At 38.2% G+C, this 21,490-nt stretch overlaps 2 protein-coding genes across 3 annotated transcripts; one reads left to right on the top strand and one right to left on the bottom strand.

Annotated features, from left to right (window-relative positions):
• Window positions 1-781: 781 nt before the first annotated feature.
• phf10 (PHD finger protein 10) lies at window positions 782-12,557 on the bottom strand. The gene is made up of 12 exons (XM_042498140.1): window positions 12,431-12,557; window positions 11,073-11,185; window positions 10,499-10,629; window positions 10,092-10,175; window positions 9,778-9,902; window positions 9,514-9,663; window positions 9,298-9,407; window positions 8,761-8,908; window positions 8,365-8,511; window positions 3,938-4,046; window positions 2,885-3,073; window positions 782-2,028 (listed from the first exon to the last, which is right to left on the bottom strand). The coding sequence occupies exons 1-12, from the start codon at window positions 12,500-12,502 to the stop codon at window positions 1,934-1,936; spliced, it is 1,473 nt and encodes a 490-aa protein (XP_042354074.1). The 5' UTR covers window positions 12,503-12,557; the 3' UTR covers window positions 782-1,933.
• A 1,622-nt stretch (window positions 12,558-14,179) lies between these two features.
• On the top strand, window positions 14,180-21,444 carry rab4a (RAB4a, member RAS oncogene family). 2 transcript variants are annotated; one of them, XM_042497938.1, is made up of 8 exons: window positions 14,180-14,322; window positions 15,678-15,758; window positions 16,035-16,149; window positions 16,673-16,735; window positions 16,827-16,981; window positions 17,236-17,331; window positions 17,814-17,959; window positions 18,984-21,444. In XM_042497938.1, exons 1-7 carry the CDS (start codon window positions 14,307-14,309, stop codon window positions 17,927-17,929), a joined length of 642 nt encoding a protein of 213 aa, XP_042353872.1. In that variant the 5' UTR covers window positions 14,180-14,306; the 3' UTR covers window positions 17,930-17,959; window positions 18,984-21,444. The 2 variants fall into 2 exon arrangements, with proteins under 2 accessions (XP_042353872.1, XP_042353949.1); XM_042498015.1 differs by having other exon boundaries at window positions 17,814-17,971.
• The last annotated feature ends 46 nt before the right edge of the window (window positions 21,445-21,490 follow it).

The raw sequence follows: 21,490 nt of genomic DNA, 5'->3' as shown, positions 1-21,490 counted from the left end.
GTGATATATATGACATGTGATGACAAATTGTAATATGATTTTAGTTTTGTGCACAGTAATTGAATCCATCGAAACGTAATAACATTAAAGGTCCAGTGTGTGGGATTTAGTGGCATCCAGCTATGAGGTTGCAAAACCTAAACTTCTGCTGTCTTAACCCTTTTTAACCTGAACTGAAATCAGTGGGTTTTGTTTGTTTTTTTCATGCTTAATTCAGATATGTTTTACAAGCTATTTAACCCATTTAAAAGCATGAGCAAATTGCTTTGACTTCTTTTGAAAATGTGAGGAAAAAGGCAATGAGCAACTTGACAAATGTCCCAGAAAAAAAAATGGTAAAGGATGACAAAAAATAACTTTAAAAATAATTCAGAAAAAAGAGAAAACTAAATACAAATAGGTAAAAATATCCAGAAAACTGTTAATATATTTCAAATTATGTTATAGAAAAAAAGTATAACAGTGGTGTTTTTTAAATTTTATTTCAGCACTTAAGGAAAAAGTTTTTGTTTTTTTCCTTTTTGGCTTGTTTCAGGAAATGTTCTTGTAATTATTTATTTAGCTAATTTCTTGTTAATTTTTGGGCTATGGCTTGGTAATTGCTCATTGCCTCCTCCCCATATTTTTTCAAGAAATCCAATCCAATCCAAACAAAATGTAAACATTTCCTTAAAAATGCATATCTGTAATGCATTGGTAGTAAAAATCTACCTTTTCGCTAAAGTTTATTTTACTCTTTTGTATTTAAACTGGGATTCTATTAAACAGAGATAAATATGAGTCTTTTTAAAGAAGCTTTTATTGAAAAAACACTTCATAATTCAGTGACTATGACATTATTCAAAACAAATATTTCTTAAACAAACTGCTCACTGAGGGAGAATATAAAACAAAGAAATACAAAAAATAATAATAATAACTGGAACAAATAATATTTCAAGCCCGCTGCAAAAATATCAGTTGACTAATCATAGCTGATGGATATTCATTTTAATTCCGCTACAATGAGTGGTTACTTTTTTGTAAAATAATTAAATAGTGGAAGGTTGACCGCAAAATCAATAAACGTAAAGTGAAACACTTTGTTTCAGTCATCAAGACTCGCACATCTCACAAACAGCTGCTGCAGCCGTGAGGTCGATCACAGCCAGTGTCTATTACATTACACACATAACAAGCACCATGTCATTATTTAAGACAACACTTGGTTTAAATAAGATTGCTCTGTACTGGCCTGCCGTTTTAAATTAATTCTAATCAAAAATACCAGAAAAAATACAAAACCATACAAAAAAATGTTTTCAAAGCAAATGAATTACATCAGTGAGCTCTTGATTGTTTCAGTAGCACCGAATCAAAAGCACTGTTTGTTCAAATAAAACAAATTCCCAGAAATGCTGTGATACAGAAACAACAAGATACGTCGTTTTGATGAAGTAGGAATGCACTGATACCGTTAGTGGTTAGCAGATCACAGGATTCAGTGCAGTACATTTAGATGGATCTGATCTACTGTTTGGCTGTTAACATTATAAATGTAAGATGACTGGAGGTGATGCCTAATCTGGGGTTTTTTTGAGCATTTATATTTGAGGTATAATCCCATATATAATTAAAAGTTTGGTTTTGAGGAGGAAAGTACATTTTTTCAACTGATTGTGATTCAGGTTATAGACCTGCCTGACTGATGTCATCACAGCTTTCATAGAAAAGATCAATAAGTTTGTTTTCTAGTGTTAGTGTTAAGACTAACAGCAGGTTAAGATCTCGTGTTTGGGGTGTTAGTATTTGGTAGGATGGCTGCACTGTAGTTCATTTTTTCATCACAGTGATCCCATGTTTTAAAAAAATATGGCTTCTGAAAAATGGAATGATTGAACATGTGCCGTAATGTGCATTTGTTTGGTCAGAGTATCGCGGTTAATGATGTTCATCATTTTTGTGCCGACTTGGGCTTCTTGGGTGATTTGACTCCCTTCTTCTTGGGTGTGGCGAAATCTTTGTCGCAAACCTCACATACCCAAAGGCCTGAGGAGACGGAGAGGATTAATTAACACAAAAGAGACAAACAAAAATGCAAAATCACATTTCTAAAAATCAGGCAAACTAAGTGAATGTCTGTTGTAGAAATTTTGTGCGTACAAGTGAAATGTCATCATGAATAATAACTGTATGAAAGTGGATGATGCATCCATAACAATGGTACAACTATTTTCGAGGGCCTTGGAGTTCTTCACTGTCTGCATGCAGACATGTGAAGAGGCTCCAGGGTGTCTTAAGATAAGAAACTGTAAGATCAAAACCATGTAGATGTTCAGACTTTGATGGTATACAGATTGAACCACTTTAAGGACAAAGTTAAAAATGTCTGATTTTTACCAGAAAGTGGCTGAACCCAGTCCCACCCACTTTGGAAGACTGGTATGGAATAATTTTGGAAATATTTAAAATGGAAAAGCTGACCTTCTCTTTGAGGATTCAAAAGAATACATTCTAGTAAATCTGGAATAAATGGACATGTGCACATGGAAGTATTATATATTAATTTCTTTTGTTTTGTCTTTTAATGAAAACAAGGAAAAAATTAATGAAATTAGAGGAAATAACGGATATATAATTATCCTGTTATTTTGTACTTTATCTGCATTACACAGGCATTATGACTGTAAATACTGGGGAAAAAAAATCTGTATTTTTGAAACTGTGGATGTAAAAGTCACAAATAAAAAGGGTTTTTTTTTTTAAGTCTGATTTTCAAGGTTTTCCAGTACTTAAATCTGTGTGTAAGAATCACGTACTTCAAGCACCTTGTATGAACCCTGTGTATATGTGTGCCCATATCACATTATGCACGTTATGCTTGTGTCTGGAGCCATCCACTCACCAGTAGGTATGGAGTCCATGCCCACGCAGAACGTGTGGTATCCTCGGTCACATTTGTCGCAGAACATCATCTCGTCCTCATGGTGGGGCTGCTGACACACGGTGCACGTCTTGCACTCCATACACTGCCAGCGGTAAGTCTGGATCACACTCACCAGCTCCTTGCTCATGTCCAGGCAGGACGGGTGGCCTAAAGTGCACGGACATGGAGGCACATGCACAAAGCAAACATGCACACACATAAATAAATACACAATGCATGCGCACAGACACACACAAACAAGCGAGTGAGACAAAAACACGAAAAACACAAACGGACTAAATGTGAACAGGCCCTCCCACACACAAGAATACACTGTTACGATATTTAAGAGGACTTGTACACATGTAGGTAGACAGTATTATTGAAACATCTAGAATCTACTCACATCTATCTTAACATAAACTTCAAAGAACAATATAAAGTTATAACTACCCATTGATATTGATCAGGACTGTCAAAAAACATAGTTTTATGGTGGCATGCATAGACCTTTTCTCCATGTTGTCTGAACTGCCAGATGAATTTAAGTAAACACTAAATTTGCCAAACAACCTGATACAACTTTCAGATAAATAAATAAACTGTGTGATAACAATGTCTTTGTGAAAACACAGTCAGTGCAAACCACCTAAAATGAATTATATACAATACTCAAACCTACACAAGCTTTACTAAATGCCGACAGCATATAAACACGGCAGTATTAACACTTGCCTCAATGTATTTACTTAGACACAATGAAATGAAGTTGACTTTTGGTACAATGAACTGAACATTTCCTTTCACTGATGATAGAGATGATTCATTGGTCTGTTAATTTTAGGTGCCACTGATGTTAAACGAATGAGAGCCAGAGGAACAATTCATTTATGATTTCTGCCTATATTACTGATGGGGAGCACCATTTACACAGAAACAACAACACCTGTCACTTAAACTGATGAAACTGTGCTGATGTTGTACATATATAAAAACAGGGAAGTGTCCTTTAAATTAAAAGCGTGAACTTACCGCTGTTATCACATTGGAAGCAGTGAATGAGTGCCTCTGGTTTGCCCCTCTTGTTGGCCTCTTTACCCTTCTGGCAAATGCCACATATAGCATTGGGAATGACCTTAGGCTGCAAGGGCAGAATAATGCTATAAAAACCATGCTTATCCTGTAGTCATCGACAATATAGTGGTTAAACAAATTTTTAATGCCTAGGACAGAAAAAAACAACAAAAAGAGCACTTTCTCTGGACAAACGGAGGCTGTTTCTGTTTGGGGGCACAATACATGAATTACATTTTGACTGGGTTATGCACTTGAAACACAAACTCCATTATGAAAGCTGCCGTCCAACTAAGTTTGGAAGTTCTAAATGATACAAAGCCAGTTCTTCTTAGTTTTGTTTCTTTAGTTTTTCTTTTGTGTTTGTTGTTTTTGCATAAGCATTCCCAGGTTACTGGGCATTAGAGCAATACACAGAATTATTTCCAATAAACTGCAATTAAGTGTACGTATGACCATGACATTAACACAAGAAAGATGTATGGTATCTATCAGACTCTTCTGCATGCATGTGGGGTCTGTAACTTACGGCATATTTATTGTCACTGTGGTCAAGTGGTGGCTTACTTACTAGCAGACTGACCTTAAAGATCGTGCAGTTGCTTTCTATGCACTGCACCTTACAGTTCAGCAGGGGTCAGAGGGGAAAGAACCAGAGCAGAGAGATAAGGAGGCTTGAGGACATTTAAATCAGGATGTCACACAGGTAAATGGGGAAACGTTTGAAATTGAAGCCTCACAGTTAACATGGAGGATTGAGCAAGATTTAATATTTGGACTTCAACAGCCTGAGGGTGAACAGGAATAGTTAATCTAGTTCCATAATATTTGAAAGAAGGCATCTCTACGGCTGATATCTCCAACATTCAGCAACTCACTTCAAAACAATCTAGACTGATAAATAGCACAACAGCCATGAAAATATGAATTTTACATTTTTGGGGTGAACTGTTCCTTTAACTTAACTAAACTAAACAGTGTGACCCCAAAATCTGTGCAGTTTAAGAGCATAAAATATGTATGTGAAGAGGTGAGTTTGATTTACGACTGTCTTTAGGACACAGTAGTATCCCCAAAACAAACAAAACATGTATTTAGAAAATTAAATTTGCTTTCCAGTAATTCATGAGGTGGATGAGGATTTTTTTTTTAATTTTTAAAATCTCAAGATAGTGACATCCTTCATTAAAATGCGAGAAAATGAGGAAGTGAGCATGTTATGCTAAACAGCCAGAGAAAATGGGTGCTATTGGTCAGTAAGGACATGGTTTGGTAATGATGACAATCAAAGACTAGAAAGAAAGCATTAAAACTAAACTAATAGACAGACAGCAGCAGGAGAAGGAAATAAAGAAAAAAGGTAGAGCTGGATGTGGCCCCCTGACTACATTTTCATTCATACTCACTATGCATGTGCTAATTATACACTCTATCAGTATTTCTTCTTTCTTCTTTTCCGCTGTATTACTTACATCATTAGTGAAAGGAGCGTCCCTATAGCTACTGTGAACTGACTCTTTACGACTATAAAAATGTATTTGTGGCCACATGAGATGCTTACGCTACAAGCAGTGTCCAGACAGCACATTATTGAGTCCAATGAGGCTGCTTGTTGCCTGTTCAGTCAAATCATCTCTTCAGTGGAAACATCCACACAGAAAAATAGAAAATGAGCAGTTCATGAGGTTTAATCCTGTTTTATTCTAAATTAACTGAATTTTGTCAACACAAGAAAATGCTGTATTTTATGCACATTAATGAAAGAAAACTCTCAGAGAACTCACTTTCAGGCATGTTTACTTTTATATAATCTGGTATCTTTTATATGGAGTCATAAAGCTCTAAACATTACGTATAATTCAGACACAGAGGCAAACATACTGAGACACACTTAAGTGGGAACTTCATACTGGCTGACCACACAGATTTTAGATCAGTGGATCATATGGTTTAAACATCATGTTTTTACTTTTACTGAGATTTCTATAATGTAATGAAGTGATTAGGTGATGCTAACCTGTTAGCTGTGCCTCACAACTTCCTATCTGCCTCTGCCAAACATCCATTCATTATCTAATGAAACTGAACTCTACTCAACCTTACAACTCATAGTGATAACTGTGGCCCTAATCAATATCATTCACTCATTTAATATATCTGACATACAAAGTCACAAAACTTTCTAAGCTCCTTCTAAGAATCAAACCAGCACTGCACATTCTCAGTTAGACTAAAAGCAATATCAAGGGAAATGTTCTTTAAAAAAAAAAAAACAAAAAAAAACAACAACCTTATAAAATACTAATAACACATTATCTGCAGCAGCTGATGTTATTGTGATTTCTGTAATATGACTGTATGTAACCGTATCATACAATAAATCCAACATTTTTATCTCATATGTCTCATCTATGTATAAGCTACAGAAAGGCTGGTGAGCAGCGTCTTTCAGGGGGATTCATTTCCTTGAATCATAAACGTGTCAGGTAAACGCTGCAATACAGATTACACATATATGTAACATGCAACATGTATCAAATTCTAAACAATATAATGCTGTCAAGGGCAATAGTTTAACTCCGAACTTTGTTGTTCATAATTACTTTTTATTCAGGAGCTGGTTGCAAAATACCACACTATCAGTCATGAGGTCATCATTACCATTGCACATGCTGTGGATGGTATCCAGACCAGAGCGAGGTAACGTTTAACAGCTAGCAGTCTACAACACTGACTGCAAGTTTTGCTGTCACATGTTGGGTCTTTGTGGAGACATATAAGTCATTAGAAATGAATAAACCTCATCTACTGGGGTTTTTGAATATGTTAAACATCTATCACTGAAAAGGAGACTGGTGGATTTAAACTTTACCAGCATTTCACTTTGGCTGATATACCAGAGCTAGTAAATTATGGATCATACTTGACTTCTGTGTATACTGCACTGATGCAGATAAAGAAAATGCCTGACAGCTGTTAAAATACATCTCTGGGTCCTTTTGTACTCATTAAAAATTAATTCACTAATTCTAGTGAATTCTGGCTACCTCCATGCCATGCTTCGTATGGACTCAAAAGCATATTCAAAATGATCTGATGTGTAAGGGTTAAGTCAAAGTTAAACTTAAACTTAAACACACTGAAACCGTTTCAAACAGACACTAGAAAGGGACCATGCCCACACCACAGCGCTGAGCTGAACTCAACTGAATTTACCAAGTCCATCGTATTTTCATTAACCCTAATATGCCAGTATATTTAGGTGCTTGAATTTTTTTTCTGCAACGTTGAGGATTATTAAAATGAAACAAAATTCAATGTGGCTAGCCCATTGGGATTTAGGGAACGAGTGGTGCAGTGAGATTATACTATTTCCCCCATCTACAGTCCTTTTAACATTTAGTTGAAACCATTTATATATCACATTTAACTAATTTATTTAAAATGAGTACCAAAGACGTGCCGTGACTGGGTGTTAAAGAATGATCAGCTGATGTGGGGCTTGACCAGCAGTCCAAACCCAGACAGACAGCATACAGACTACTTCTAGCTCAGCTCAGCAACAGTGTGAACAAGGTCAGCATGTCCTCATCTCTCCAAGATGACATTATAAACCCCAAGTCAAACAGCTGTCTGATACGTATTAACAGATTAACAGTACATCACATGGTATATAAACAAAGCATATTATAATACCAATACACACTTAAAACATTAGGGTTAAGTGTATTCTACACTTCAGATATAAATGTTAAAATTCTATAGTGTTAACATCAACTACTTTTTAAAAGCAACCACAACTTGTATGTGGTTTATATTTTCTATATCAGAGTAACAAAAAGACTTTTCTTTTCAAAAATGAAAAAGGAAAACTAGCAGCCAAAACATCCACTTACTTGTCTAGGAAGTATCTTTTTTGACAAGTGAGGACAGACAAGAGGTATATTGAAGACATTCAAAAGGAAAAACTTTTAAAGTTCAAATTTGTCTTCGCTGAAAAACCCAAAAAGTGAAAGTGCAGGGAACTGTTCCTTTAAATGTTCTTATTGCTCACAGTCTGGTACGAAGAGAGAGAAAAAAAAAAAGCAACGTGGCAAAAACTGAAGACGACAGGACCCCCTCTGTGTGTGTGTGTGTGTATGTGTTTGTGTATGTGTGTGAGTGTGTGTGTGTGTGTGTGTGTGTGTGTGTGTGTGTGTGTGTGGGACAGGTTGTCCCAGCTGAAAAGTTGACAAACTGTATAAGCCGGAGAACAAAGTGAAGAAAGGTAGGGAGGGGTGGCGGGATGGATGGAGTAAGGGAGTGGTAGTAGTAGAAAGAGGAGGAGGGGTAGAAAAGTGCTGCTGCTGTTGTTGGAGAAGAGTTCAGGTGCTTTTGTCCTCTACCTTGTACCCTGGGGTGGCTTTGTGGGAGGCAGAATGGCGCTGGTTGCCGTCTTTGCCTGGCGTGGATGTCCTGTCTTTGGCCTTGGACTTATGTCCACCTCCTCCTTCCTGGCTCTCCACATCAGATGTGTTGCCTGAAGAACTGTCCTGTTCAGACAAACAGAAGAGGAAGAGAGAAGAATACGGGGTTTAACAGTGATGCACTATAATGTTTTTCCATGTAGATATCTTAGTCAGGTCTAGTAGAGGTAAATGAACGTCATGGGACCTGGAAGTCATCATGTATAGATTCACAGTGGTTTTAATCATCAAGCATCCGTACCACTAATCTTTAAAGGATGTATGATCTGACACAGACAGGCTACTAGAGTACTTGTTCACGGCCTGATGTCTTACAGATGAGTTCTTGTTCTTTTTGTCCTCCTTGCCATCCTCCGCGTCATCCGAGTCTGGTTCTGAGTCCAGCGCAGGGAGCTCAGGATCCAGCGGAGGCTCAAACAGAGCTGTGTTCAACGGCAAGTAACGCAGCTCATTGGGAGAGTACCTGTCATGCACATCACAATAATTTATCAGGCGAACCATTCAGGACAGCACTGACTACATTTACATGCACTTATATTCTGTTTTTTGGCATTATTCCAAAAAAGACTATATTTATTCAACACTATTTAAATGGATAATGAAAATGTGTATTTCACTAACATACCTGTTTACAGGCAGCTGTGCATACTCTGATTTTTGTGTGGTAACATGTTATTTATCACATTAAAATATGGAAAGATGGAACAGCTGAGGTGGCAAAAAATACAGACTGATAGGCTATCCAGAAAACACAGTTTCACTACAGGAAAAATATTATGGATTGGGATTCATTTTCCCAAATACAAAGAAGCAAATTGTAAGCAAAACCAGGTATCTCCGTGTGTGATGTACCGTTTGTAGTAGTCTTGGAACTGTCCTGGTATGAGAGCCACAGGGTAGGGCCCCGTCCTTGTCAGCTCTGGAGCCAGCACCTTGAACCTTCCCTGGGGCACCTGGATAATCTGAGAAAACACACAAAACACAATGCATGTAGAAAAAGCTGACACAAAGCTCTTTTCTGAGTCCCTGTGCAAATCTCATAGAGTTTGCTTTCCATGTGGAGCTTACATGTGTCTGGAGGTCAAAGTAAGCTCTCCTCTCTTCCATGCGCTCCCTGTTGAAGTTACTGTTGAACTCTGCAGCTTTTTTAGCTGCCTTCTTAATGTACTCAGGAACCTTGCTGGCCTCCACCTTCTGAGGGTTCTGCTGCTGCAAAGACTGTAAGAGACATGCACATACATGCGTGTGGACTTTCATTAAATGCACTGCTCTGAAATAAAAGGCCGCAATTCTTATCAACCCCAGGATATTTCTTTTAGTTTGTATACTCACAGAGTACTCTTTTGCTATTCTTTGCCGCTCTCTCTCCTGCAGTATGACTGAATACTCAGAGTGTTTGGCAGGATACTCCTTTATCATCAGATCTATCACCTCGTCACTCCGCAGAGCTGTCAGACCTGGAAAGAAACAAAAGATTCACGCTGTGCTCACTTGGACTGCATCAGGCATACTGATGACTCAAATATTATTTACAGAGTAAATCTCCTAAATAATTTTCCAGACTATTTTCACTTTATCGTAACTGCACTGTGTTAAGAGAACGTTAGGAGTTTGATTGGTCTGAGAGAGTTCGATGTGATCCCTACCCAGAGTACATTGTGTCTCGGTAATGACGTTCTGTTCACGCAGGTAAAGCTTCTCTTTGTGGGACAAGTCTCTTCTCTCCATATCTGTAGAGTGACAAAGAAACACATTACTAGTCGAGGAACAGCTTCACTCTTCATCAGTTCATAACATGAGTAAAGAAAGGTCATTACAGCAATGTGACAGCAGACAAACAACTATACACAACTACTATTAGTGAAGGCAGTCCACCCTTTCTCAATGCCTGTATTTGTAGTGTAGTATAATCCCAGTAATAATACTTGTAAATGAATATGCACTTGCAAATCCAAAATATTATAATGTAGAATCAATAGCATTACATTAAAAAAATATAACTTTATTCCTGAACACTTAAACAGTACAGTTTAGATTTTTACTTCAGTCTTACCAGGGTACTTCCTCTTGAAGGATGTGACTCCCAAATACTCGCTGACCTGCTCCTGCAGCATGTAGTACTCTCCTGTGTCATCTGGAGGCCACTTGTACTCTGTCAGGTTCTCTGCTGGGAAATATGTCAGGCTGGAGGAGGAGTGGTGAAACAACAGAGAAGGAGGATAAACTATTTAAAAAGATATGCATTAAATTGATGTTTTGTTATAATTATTTCATTTGTTATAATAGAGATAAACAGGTTCTTAGCAAGGACAACACATTCAACGGAAAAGCACACATAATAAAATGTGGAAATGGCATGTTTAAAATCAAGTATGTAAAAGGGGAACATGTGAGATCGAAGAGGGCTTAAGTTCAGTTACATCACATTCACGTCCATACAACTACATTTTAATGACAACTTAGATTTATATGGCGCCTTTCAAGAATCCCAAGGACACTTTGCACAATTGAACAAAAATACATCATAAAATATAGTAAAATATATCAACAAAATCTTGTAAGACCCAAAGTTATTAAAACTGGTAATGCTAGTTTAGTGCTCCATGCCAAGTATTAAGCAAACCTACCCAAGAAGATCCTGACTGGATGTGTCAAAGCTCCGGGAGCTGTCCCCTGAACCCATTCTCCTTCTTTTGGGAGGCTGGCTGCCATCGTTGGACTCCTCTTCTATAACATCCTCCTACAGAAGAAAACAACAAACAAAAATCATCATTTAAAAATCATTTATTTATTTGTTTTTTTAATCAATACTGATATAAAGTGATGTTTGTAAACCTCACAGAGCATGCATGTATTGACAAACTAGACTTCTGTGCGATAGGCAAGCAAAGTATAAAAAAACATTTAATTTTGCTAATCACTTAATTCACCACTTACTTTGCTGCTCTCTAGAGGGTGCTTTGCATTTACTTGTCTTATTTTCATTCTGGTAGAGAATTCACTATATCCAAAAATTATGTTTTGTTTGGGGAAATAGGTCAAATTCCAAGGGTGCTTAATAATAATGCACTAATATCACTCAAACAAGAACAAACCTCTTCATCATCATCTGGCTTAGTGTTTATCATTTTTACCCTTTTGACCTACAGTCCACCCAAGGACAGCCTCTATTCCACAATAATTACCACCTAACAAACAGTCACTAACATACTGTGCATTTAATGGTATTTGTCACATTCTAGGCTGCAGTGGAGGATTGAAAAAGGAAATGAAGAATCAAAAATTAAAAACAGCCACATCAATCAGTCTTGCACAAAAACACCAAAACAGTCATATATAAAAGACATTTACTATTAGTAACAAAGCTCAACCAAATGTGTACATTTTTAAACATCTTCAGACCTAAGTTATTGCAGAAGGCTGCATCAGTCCTTAAATAGCAGAATAAATATTAGACTTGAAAGTTTTTACTGAAACATCTTGGTCTTACACGTTTCAAGTAAAACACTGCAAGCCAAAAATATATTTAAACTGTACTTCGTCTGCGAGTAGTAATACTACAAAAAAAAGATCTAGTATCTAGTCCTAATTCATGTTCTTACTTTTGGGGATTTAGATCCTGTGAGTAGTGTAGTTAACGTTGGACTTTTTACTGAAAAATGTGACATTTGTCTGTTCATGTGGAGCTATTTATTAAGCAACAACAGTATGTAATTCTGTAGGAAAAAATAACGCCGGTGGCAAACAAAATAACACATATCATATGAACAAATGCTTGTAGAAATGACGGAGAAAATAGAGACGATGCCTAACATTCAGCCCACATTAGAAAACAATGGGGTGATGCTAACATCGCCATCAGTGTCAGTCATGGACGCAGGCAGCCGTTGGAAAGCTAACTAGCCGTTAGCTGAGCGAGCAACCATGCAGAGCTCCGTGAACAGAGCTAATGATTATTCGTGATTATTCGAAATACAAAGATCACCTTTAAGGATTGTGCTCCAGGAGTGGCGGGGTTACTGTCGCAGGGCGGTCTGACGGGGAGCACAGCAGCCATATTTCCCTAAAATAGAGGCTGCGGCTAGGCTAGCTCATTAGCAGGTTCTTCGCTTTCTTCTTCTATGGTTTATCTGGCGGTTTGTCATGCACGTTAAAGGTGCGTGCAGCCATCTACTGTACCGGGAGTTTTAGCAACAGAAACTAGAGGAAACTTTTTCTAAAATCATTTAGAAAAAGAAATTATCTTCTCGAATCACGTGTATTCTGTAACAGTGGCACAGAAACAATTATTACAATTTATTTTATAAACAGGCCTACATTTATTTAAATTCTTCTGGACTGTGATGTACAAACATGTTTTTGACTTGTTATGTGGAAATAATTGTTATAAAATAGTATACAGAAAAGTTATTGTTATTATTGTATGTGCTGCTATTGTTATTTTTTATGTTGGAAAAAAATATTTGTGGGGAAAAAAGGACTGAGAAATTAGAAAGCCATCAGGACTATGGTCATTTATAATGCTTTAAAAAACTCTTTTAATTTGTAAGTTAATATGTACCCCTTTTGTTGTATGTTATGGTATTAATTGTATTCTCACATGCCTTTATATCAATTGTATGATGATTGAATTAAGGAAGTTTAAAAAATAGTGGGGGGAAAAAAAGAAAAAAATGAATTAAATTAATACAAAAAAATAAAATCAATATCCCTGGAGAAGTAATACTCTGAATATCAAACCTGTTAAGGTACATACAGGTACATAACTGCCACCTTCTGGGCTGGAGTTTGTCACAGAAGCCACAGCATAACTTACAGCACTCTTAAGTACCTAATATCGACTTCCCTATAATACACCCATGTATAATACCTGTGGAAAAAATGCCAAATGTCTCATCCAAAATTACACAACTATGTAAAAATACCTAAACGCTGCCTGGTAACATGTATTATGGGGTAAACGGGCATTTGGTGCAGTTCAGGATTATTTAAAATATATACAAATGGGAAAACAAAGTATTAATCAAGCAGTAATACTGATTACAATAACAGGCTATGTCAAATTTAACACAATTGACTGACAGGGGTCATATGGACATGTTTTTGTCATTCTTTAAAGTTGGCTGGAGTTAATTGTAGAAGTCATTAAGTCAACAATAATCACGCTATGGTTTCACAACACAAACGTTAAGCAAATAATTGAGTTAAAGAAAGACGAGGACAGGGGTCAAATTTGTCTTTTTAATTTTTGGCACAAGGACGTCTTGTGACGCCCTCTTCAGCGTATATCCTGTCAATACACACAGGTAGGGTTAATTAAAAGTGACCACACCACCTGTATAATTAATATTTAACCAGTTGATTGTGAAATTGAATGTGACTACAGGCTTAGTAAGAAAATATTCCCAGACATGTCCATGTGACGATATTAAACATTTATCTAAACAAACAGGCTAACGCAGTTGCAGTAAACTGTCATAAGCTTATTATACTTACGCAAAGTCAATCCGACGTTAATTTTCCTGTCCAGTTCAAGGTAACGGACTTGTTTATAGAGTCAAACAAAGACTTTATTCACTCTGAGGACTCACTTATTTGTTGTATATACCACGCAGAAGCTTCAAAACCTGTCAGCTGGTCTAACAGCGTCACTCCGCGGCAGCTATAAGACGTTACAATTATCGGCCCGTTTGGACGGCTTTTATTTTGAAAAAAGAACGTACGGGAAGTCGGAGGGAAAAATCAGCTGGAATCCGCGGAAATCATCAACAGGACTATTTTCCTTTACTTAGCTAGCTATCCATCTGTCAACTTCTAATTCTCCTTTCCTTCCTTGTTGCTGTCAAAACGCCACACTGGCGATGTCGGAGTCATACGGTAAGGAGGCTGTTTGGACAAGTGTCCACCATTAACGTCTGGATGTAGCCACAGAGATAGATGGGATGAGGCAGGTGCGCCGAGAGAGGTTTTTTCTCACCGTAAACAGATAGCTGACAGGCTAACCGAGGGCTGCTGGCCTTAAAGATGCCATGTCAGCGCAAGTAACACCACAGAGGCTATACAGTAGATTTTACTGAGGCGGTGCGGACGAAATGTGTCGAGTTTCTGAGGTTACAAAACCCCTCAGAGGTTAGCGGTATGGACAGGAAGCGGACCAGGGGACAGACAGGGCTGATGATGATGGAGCTGGTCTGAAGATCTGACTGAGCTGTGTATCCTGTAACAACAGACACAAAGCAAGGGATGTAAGGGATACCTATTGAGGTCATTATATGGTTTATAGGGGACTGATGTCCTAGCCTCAGCGTTTTACACCGGGATGAACAGGATTTTGAGATGAAGCTTAGATAGTCCTGTATACACTTCGACCACATCCATGTGGGTGAGTCCTAAGTGCTCTATACCACTGTGTAGCCTTACGATCTGGTGTATTTTAGGATGCTATGGTGGGAATGGGTTATTAAACAGAGGGCCAGTGGTTGATGTTTTGCATCTCTTGGTAGCAGCAAGCAGCACTCAGCAAAAGAAGTAGTACGTCAGAAACATCAATGCATGACAAAGATGCACACTGGCACCTCGTGTGGTCCTGTGCATACTTACTTACATGGGACAATAACTTAAGAAAAAAAAAATTCCATGCTTCAATACATAAGTAAGTAAATAAGACTTTCTAATGCATTGCATATTGCTTAAATAAATTCATAAAATGTATGCATGGGCTTTCCAGCCATGTGAGGAAAACAGACTCAATAATTAACCATATGGTTACAAAATAAAAGTCAATTACAAAGACTACTGACAACATTCAGCAGCCTCTTTGCAAAAGGAATAAAGGACAGTTCATTCAGTTTACAGTTCATTTGCATCCTTTTGTGGTTATTTTGAATCTCTTCCTGGTAAGTAGGTACTATGTGACATTTCGCAGAATGAGGGCCATTGGGTCCCCCTTACACCTTAAGCCCCTGGGTGTGTGTCTGGTGGACCTGCCAGTTACCCTTTTATGTGGTGTTCATTTTGATTTTAGAGGGCAATACTGGTATCAATATTTAAGATTCATAAAATCCAACAAAGATTCTCAGCTGCTCTTTGTTATTTAACGCAAAAACATGAAATTATTTATGTTAATTAAAGAATTCTGGCCAGGATATATACTGAGCAGAACATTTTACAGTTGGAAATAACTGGGTTATGTTGGATGTAGACACCATTATATCTGTGTTTTCTTACTGCAGATTTCCTGTTTAAATTCCTGGTGATTGGGAATGCTGGAACAGGCAAATCCTGTCTGCTGCACCAGTTCATAGAGAAGAGATGTAAGTGAGAAACATGCAACACACTGTTCATTATTTACTGATTATAGACAGCTTCTCTGACCTCGAATGTTAATGCAGCACTGTAGTGATTGATAATCAGCACATATTAACATGAAAATTGGATCAGCTTTAGGTTAGAGAAAACAAATATGAGAGATGTGAGTCCAGATTATAATCACTGTACGATGAATTTTCTTCTCTGAGAAGAGACACTGTAGGCCATCACTGTGTATTGTTCTTATTTAATAATAAACTATGTTTTATTTCGTTTTTCAGTCAAGGATGAATCCAACCACACGATTGGAGTGGAGTTTGGCTCTAAGATCATCAATGTGGTCAACAAAATGGTCAAGCTGCAGATTTGGGATACTGCAGGACAAGAAAGGTTCAGGTAGGGACATAACTCTACATGGTCTCTCAACACGTACATCATTTCTGTTCTATGGCTTACATTCATTTTAAGTCTTATTTACTACATTTCTATTTACGACAGAGAGAAGGGTTCAGATCTCACAGAAATAAAATTTATTAGAAGGCCTCTAGCATTCTGGGTGTGTTTTGTTTTTTTTTGTTTTTTTTTTTTACTAAATTAAATATTAGGATAGGTAGGGCGGTGTAGATCTGTACACAGTCTTGTGGGAAACACCCATCTTAATTTGCACCAACCTTTTATCCACTGGAAGAATGTTAAATGTTTAAGCTGAACTGCAGTGAATGCCTTTTAGTTTTTCCTACATGAATAGAAAGTTTGTTATCCAAGAGCCACATTGCAACCAAGTTACTGAACAATATCTGACCACCTGCTCATATTGACTAGGAGCTATTCTGTTTGTGTGTCTTGCAAAATGCAAAGCAGAGAATACAAAATACTGAAAGACACTGACGCGATACATCTTTGTGTGTTTGTGTGTCAGGTCTGTGACCAGGAGTTACTACAGAGGAGCAGCAGGAGCTCTGCTAGTTTACGACATCACCAGGTAACTCAGCCGACTACAGAACATAATTTCAGATCTGCTTCATGTCAAGTCCCCTCTTCTTTCTAAAATGTAACCTGTCCGCATGCTGCAGTCGAGAGACGTACAACGCTCTGACCACGTGGCTGAGTGATGCCAGGATGCTGGCCAGTCAGAACATCGTCATCATCCTGTGCGGAAACAAGAAGGACCTGGATGCAGACAGAGAGGTCACGTTCCTGGAGGCTTCCCGCTTTGCTCAGGAGAACGGTAAGTTTGTGATAACGTGGGACGCTTTGGTTGTTGAACTTTGGTAGTTTCTTTTCAGCAGAAGGGAGCTCCAAATGTGGACCTGATATTGTTAACGTCATTTTTTTAGGCATGTCATTATCACCTCGATTTTTCTGAAATGATTGTAGTTCACTTCTGTTCTGTAAAAATGATGCTGCTCGGACTAACAGCATTTTATTATTAGGACTACAGAGGACTGAAAAACCATGTGTGTGTTTGTGTGTGTGCATCAGAGCTTATGTTCTTGGAGACCAGCGCTCTAACAGGAGAGAACGTTGAAGAGGCTTTTGTCCAGTGCGCTCGGAAAATCCTCAACAAGATAGAGTCAGGTAGGAACTGCGGTCCTCACCTATAACCCTCACCCCCGACTCTAAATCCCCTCTGATCCTGACAGGCTCAACAGCAGGCTTAGATATGACTACTGATTCAACACTGTCGCAGTTTTAACTGAGATTTCCACACTTAAAGTCAGAAATAACTTAAGTTGATATTAAAGAAACACTATCACAGGGGCGCCTGGTGGCTCAGCGGATAGAGCGGTGCCCTATACACAGAGGCTGAATCCTCGCCGCAGCGGTCGCAGGTTCAATTCTGGCCTTGACCCTTTGCTGCATGTCGCCCCCTCTCTCTCTCTCCCCCTTTCATGCTTAAACTGTCCTGTCCATTAAAGGCAACAAAAGCCCAAAAATATAATCTTTAAAAAACACTGTTACTGACAACTAATGTCATCTTTTCAGAGTTTATGGTGGTCCAAATGTGAAGTCCACTCTCTCGTCTCTGTCTCTTCACTAATCTTGTCTCTCATTTTCAGGGGAGCTGGATCCAGAGAGGATGGGTTCAGGTATCCAGTATGGCGACGCTGCGTTACGACAGCTACGTTCTCCTCGTCGTGCTCAGCCACAGGGCACCCAGGAGTGTGGCTGCTAGTGGATGCGAGGAGTTACAAACACAGACAAGGTGAAAGGGCCGGTGGGTTTGGACTCTGTGTGCATCATAAGATGATATTAATTTTGCTGTTTTATCTCACAGAGCAAGGTTTTTTATTAAGAGTGTCAGAGTTTATGAGCCAGTTCGAGCGACTTGATATTCTGCTCAGTGCTGTGCATCCGCTGCACTCAGCCTCTCCTCGTCTTCTGCTCTCCTGTCACTCATCTTGTGATTAAACCTCAGTCTGAATACAGATTCACAGTGGAAGGATTTATGAAATGGGGTTTTTAATTTTGTCTAAGTTTTTTTTTTTTTTTTGCTGCTCCTTCTTTTAGTGAAATAAACTATGTTTAACATCTTTATTACAGTCATTCTGGAAGGTTTTTGCCATGCTTTTACTATTCACTTATAGGATATGGCTCTGTAGATATACTATATTGTGATACTGACAATATATCCCATGAAAAGACCAAAACTAACAATGCACCAGTCTTCTCCAGTTCATTTGGCTTTCAGCCCTATAACCGTTTGTTCCTATTGAAGGCATACATCATCAATTTAAAGAGTTCTTTATTTCGTATAGAAAAAGGCTAAAACAGCTTGGCACTGGTTTTAGGAAACGTTACTCAAACAAGAGTAAATAGCATGTTTTTGGGTGACTGTGCTCAGCTGCGGATTTTAGGTGCTTGTGTTTATATTTCCAGCAACAGGACAATGAATGTGGGATTGACTCATAAAGTAAATTAGTGTCCATGTTCATCGCTTCCACAGTAGGGAGCAATGAAGTATATCAGGCTTTGGCTATACTTGTGGTACTTGTTAGTTTGATCAATTCATTGTTAGTTCAGGACTTTTTATGGGGTTTATTAATAAAAATATTGAACATTGTCAGAGTTGCCCTTTAATGGCATTGACTTTACATAATATTGGTTCAACCAGCTTTTTGCCTGCAAATAGGAGGTAAGTCACAACTCTGCATTGTTGCAATGCATGCAATTTAATGTTTTTGGGTTGTTTTTCTTGTCTCTCTTTGTGTGTGTGTGTGTGTGATCAGTGTGTTTCAGATGTGTTTATGGAGACCAGGAGAAGAACAGCTTCGGGGGACCCAGGGTTCAGGTTGCTATGTTGATGACTCCTTTCTGACCTTTGACCCTTCGCACGGAATCTTCAGAACCTTTGTTGTCATGGCTGCACCTGCAGAGAGCTGAAAAGTACTCCCAGCCACGCCCCCTCTCAGAACTATGAGCATCTCCATGGAAACCAGAGAACGCCCACCCTCCAACATTCTGCCCCACTACTGGACCAAACCTTTGACATGTATTACTGACATGTATGTTACCCCTCTCTCTCACCTTTATACTTACCTTTTCTCATGCCTGCTTACCTCCCAAATGTATGCATTTTAGTTTTTCTCTTATCACTATTCCTGTCTACCTTCCATATGGACAACTGAGGGGAAATGTCTTTTCTTTTGCATCTGAGTTAGACAAAGACGATATAGTTTGGTGATTAGTCAGCTGTAAAGGCTTTGGTAGGTGGATTTTGAGATTTTGGGGCTAGCCAGGCTAACCTGTTCCCTCCTCTTTCAGATATTATGCTTATTTAATAACCCCTCGGCCCCAGACTGATACTTGATTCACAGACATGAGCTATTGATCTTTCTCATCTAAAGTCTAATTTGTGGTCGGGTGCTCTACAGAAATGACATATTTTCAACAGAAAAAAATGTCGCTGGACACTTAACTTTCGCGTCATGCACCTGAATAATTTTGTTATGTCGCAGACACTGTCGTGTTTTGTTGCGTAATGTGACTGGAAGTGTTATTAATGATGAAGTGGAGAGACTAGTTTTCAATCCAAACTGACTCTGCAGTTCACCAGGCTGACTGACAGCAGACATTTACTGAACCAAAATATTCATGTCAGCGACACAGGAAGCAATTGACAGTGTTTGTATTTAGTGATTTATAGATTTCAGTTCCCGGTTTAAATAAGCAAGTGAGGGAGATATGCTGATTTACTGAGAGCTGATCGGTCGCTGTAGATAGGGTTTATATGTGTATGTGTGATTTAAACAGCTGTCCGTGCAAATTACTCTGGTCTCTGGTTACTATGGAGATAACTTAAAACCTTTCACTGAAGCATAAATTGAAAGTGATGCCTGACTGTTCAATTTCTGTCGAGCGACACTTATCAAAATTGTGGAGCGCCCTCTTGGCAAGAAAACTAATTGTTGGACTATTCCTTTAAACACTTACATATTTATTACCTTCCCCACCTACAGTTTTACTATTTCTCCACCCTCCTGCTCCGATTGCCTGTTAACATAACCCTCACCTGTTTAAAACACACCACTAAAAGTCTACTGACCACCCATACACTTTGCATTCCCTGTATCTGTTTCTCTCCCAGCAAAGAGCCCACAGGCAATGCAGCTGCCAACTGACATCATCAGCCTGCCCTCCACACCCATTATTACATCCCATCATTTTCTCTGTTACCTTCTTACACACCTTCTAACAGTCTACCTGCCTGACTCTTTACGCAGCTCTCTGCCCCTCTGTGAACCCCCCCCTTACAGCATCCTATACACTGTACAGTGTTTCTGTATATAGAGACTGACGCATGTTTTCTCAGACAGAATAGCAGAGTATTTCAATATGAAGAGATATTATATGTATATTAAAGTAGATATATCCAGCATCTGTTTTCATGCTCCACTGTGTTATCATGTTAAGCTACAATACACTGGCGACTTGTAAGCAGTATAGACGGGCAGTACTGTTTGCAGTATGTTTGTGAATGGGAAAAACATGGGGATTTCAATATTGATATTTATGTGAGGAAAAAAATGCTGTTTTATCATTGTCCGAGCTAATAGATTTTAAAATCAGAAATATTTCTGAGGATACATTTGGCTTTCCGTCATGGTTGATTTAAATAATTTGGAGTGTGAAAGTTAAATGTCATCTTTTGATTTACAACGGCACATTCAGCATTCACTACTCAGTCACTTCTTTATCCACAGGATTCCACTTACAACTGATTATGTCTGATCCCTCTCATTTATTAATTATGCCTGTTTACATGAATACCTCACTGCTAGCTGTGAGGTGATTCTAACGAAATGCATTTCAAGTTTTTTGTCTCCAAAGATACTTTTTGTTCAGTTCAGCCACATGAAGCTCACAACAAGAAATCACTTCAACTTGGGTTTTGTTTTATGAAGATTTAGACTGAAAAGGTGTGATTTGCATAGGTGTGTTCAAGCACTACAACGTGTGTTTGTGTTAATGTTATGTTTTTTTGGGTTTTTTTTACATGTTTGCCCCTTCATAGTTATGCATTAAGCTTTTAAATCAAGCACACTTCAAACTGTATAAATATATCATTTAAGAATGCATCTGATAGTGGCGGCTCCACATCAGATCGCAGTCTTGTGTTGATGACATCATCATGTCCTTTGTTTACTGATGGACATCTGTTTTTCTCTTGTCATTATGAATATCATGGATTTTTAATTTATTGTGTATGATAAAAGCATATGTTTTTAAAATAAAA

The sequence above is a fragment of the Plectropomus leopardus genome, chromosome 1 (assembly GCF_008729295.1).
Source record: "Plectropomus leopardus isolate mb chromosome 1, YSFRI_Pleo_2.0, whole genome shotgun sequence".
NCBI classification, from domain to species: Eukaryota; Metazoa; Chordata; class Actinopteri; order Perciformes; family Serranidae; genus Plectropomus; species Plectropomus leopardus.
This window is presented reverse-complemented; position numbering and strand designations above follow the sequence as displayed.

Bases quoted from the DNA above. Each gene is read 5' to 3' on its own strand.
- phf10 (XM_042498140.1), bottom strand. From the start codon at position 12,502: ATGGCTGCTGTGCTCCCCGTCAGACCGCCCTGCGACAGTAACCCCGCC. The intron at 4,047-8,364 runs GTAGAGGACAAA...CTGCCCTTGCAG, and splicing joins AAGCCACCCCAGGGTACAAG to CCTAAGGTCATTCCCAATGC. The intron at 2,029-2,884 runs GTGAGTGGATGG...CCGTCTCCTCAG, and splicing joins CATGGACTCCATACCTACTG to GCCTTTGGGTATGTGAGGTT.
- rab4a (XM_042497938.1), top strand. The intron at 15,759-16,034 runs GTAAGTGAGAAA...TTCGTTTTTCAG, and splicing joins CCAGTTCATAGAGAAGAGAT to TCAAGGATGAATCCAACCAC. The intron at 17,332-17,813 runs GTAGGAACTGCG...TCTCATTTTCAG, and splicing joins CCTCAACAAGATAGAGTCAG to GGGAGCTGGATCCAGAGAGG.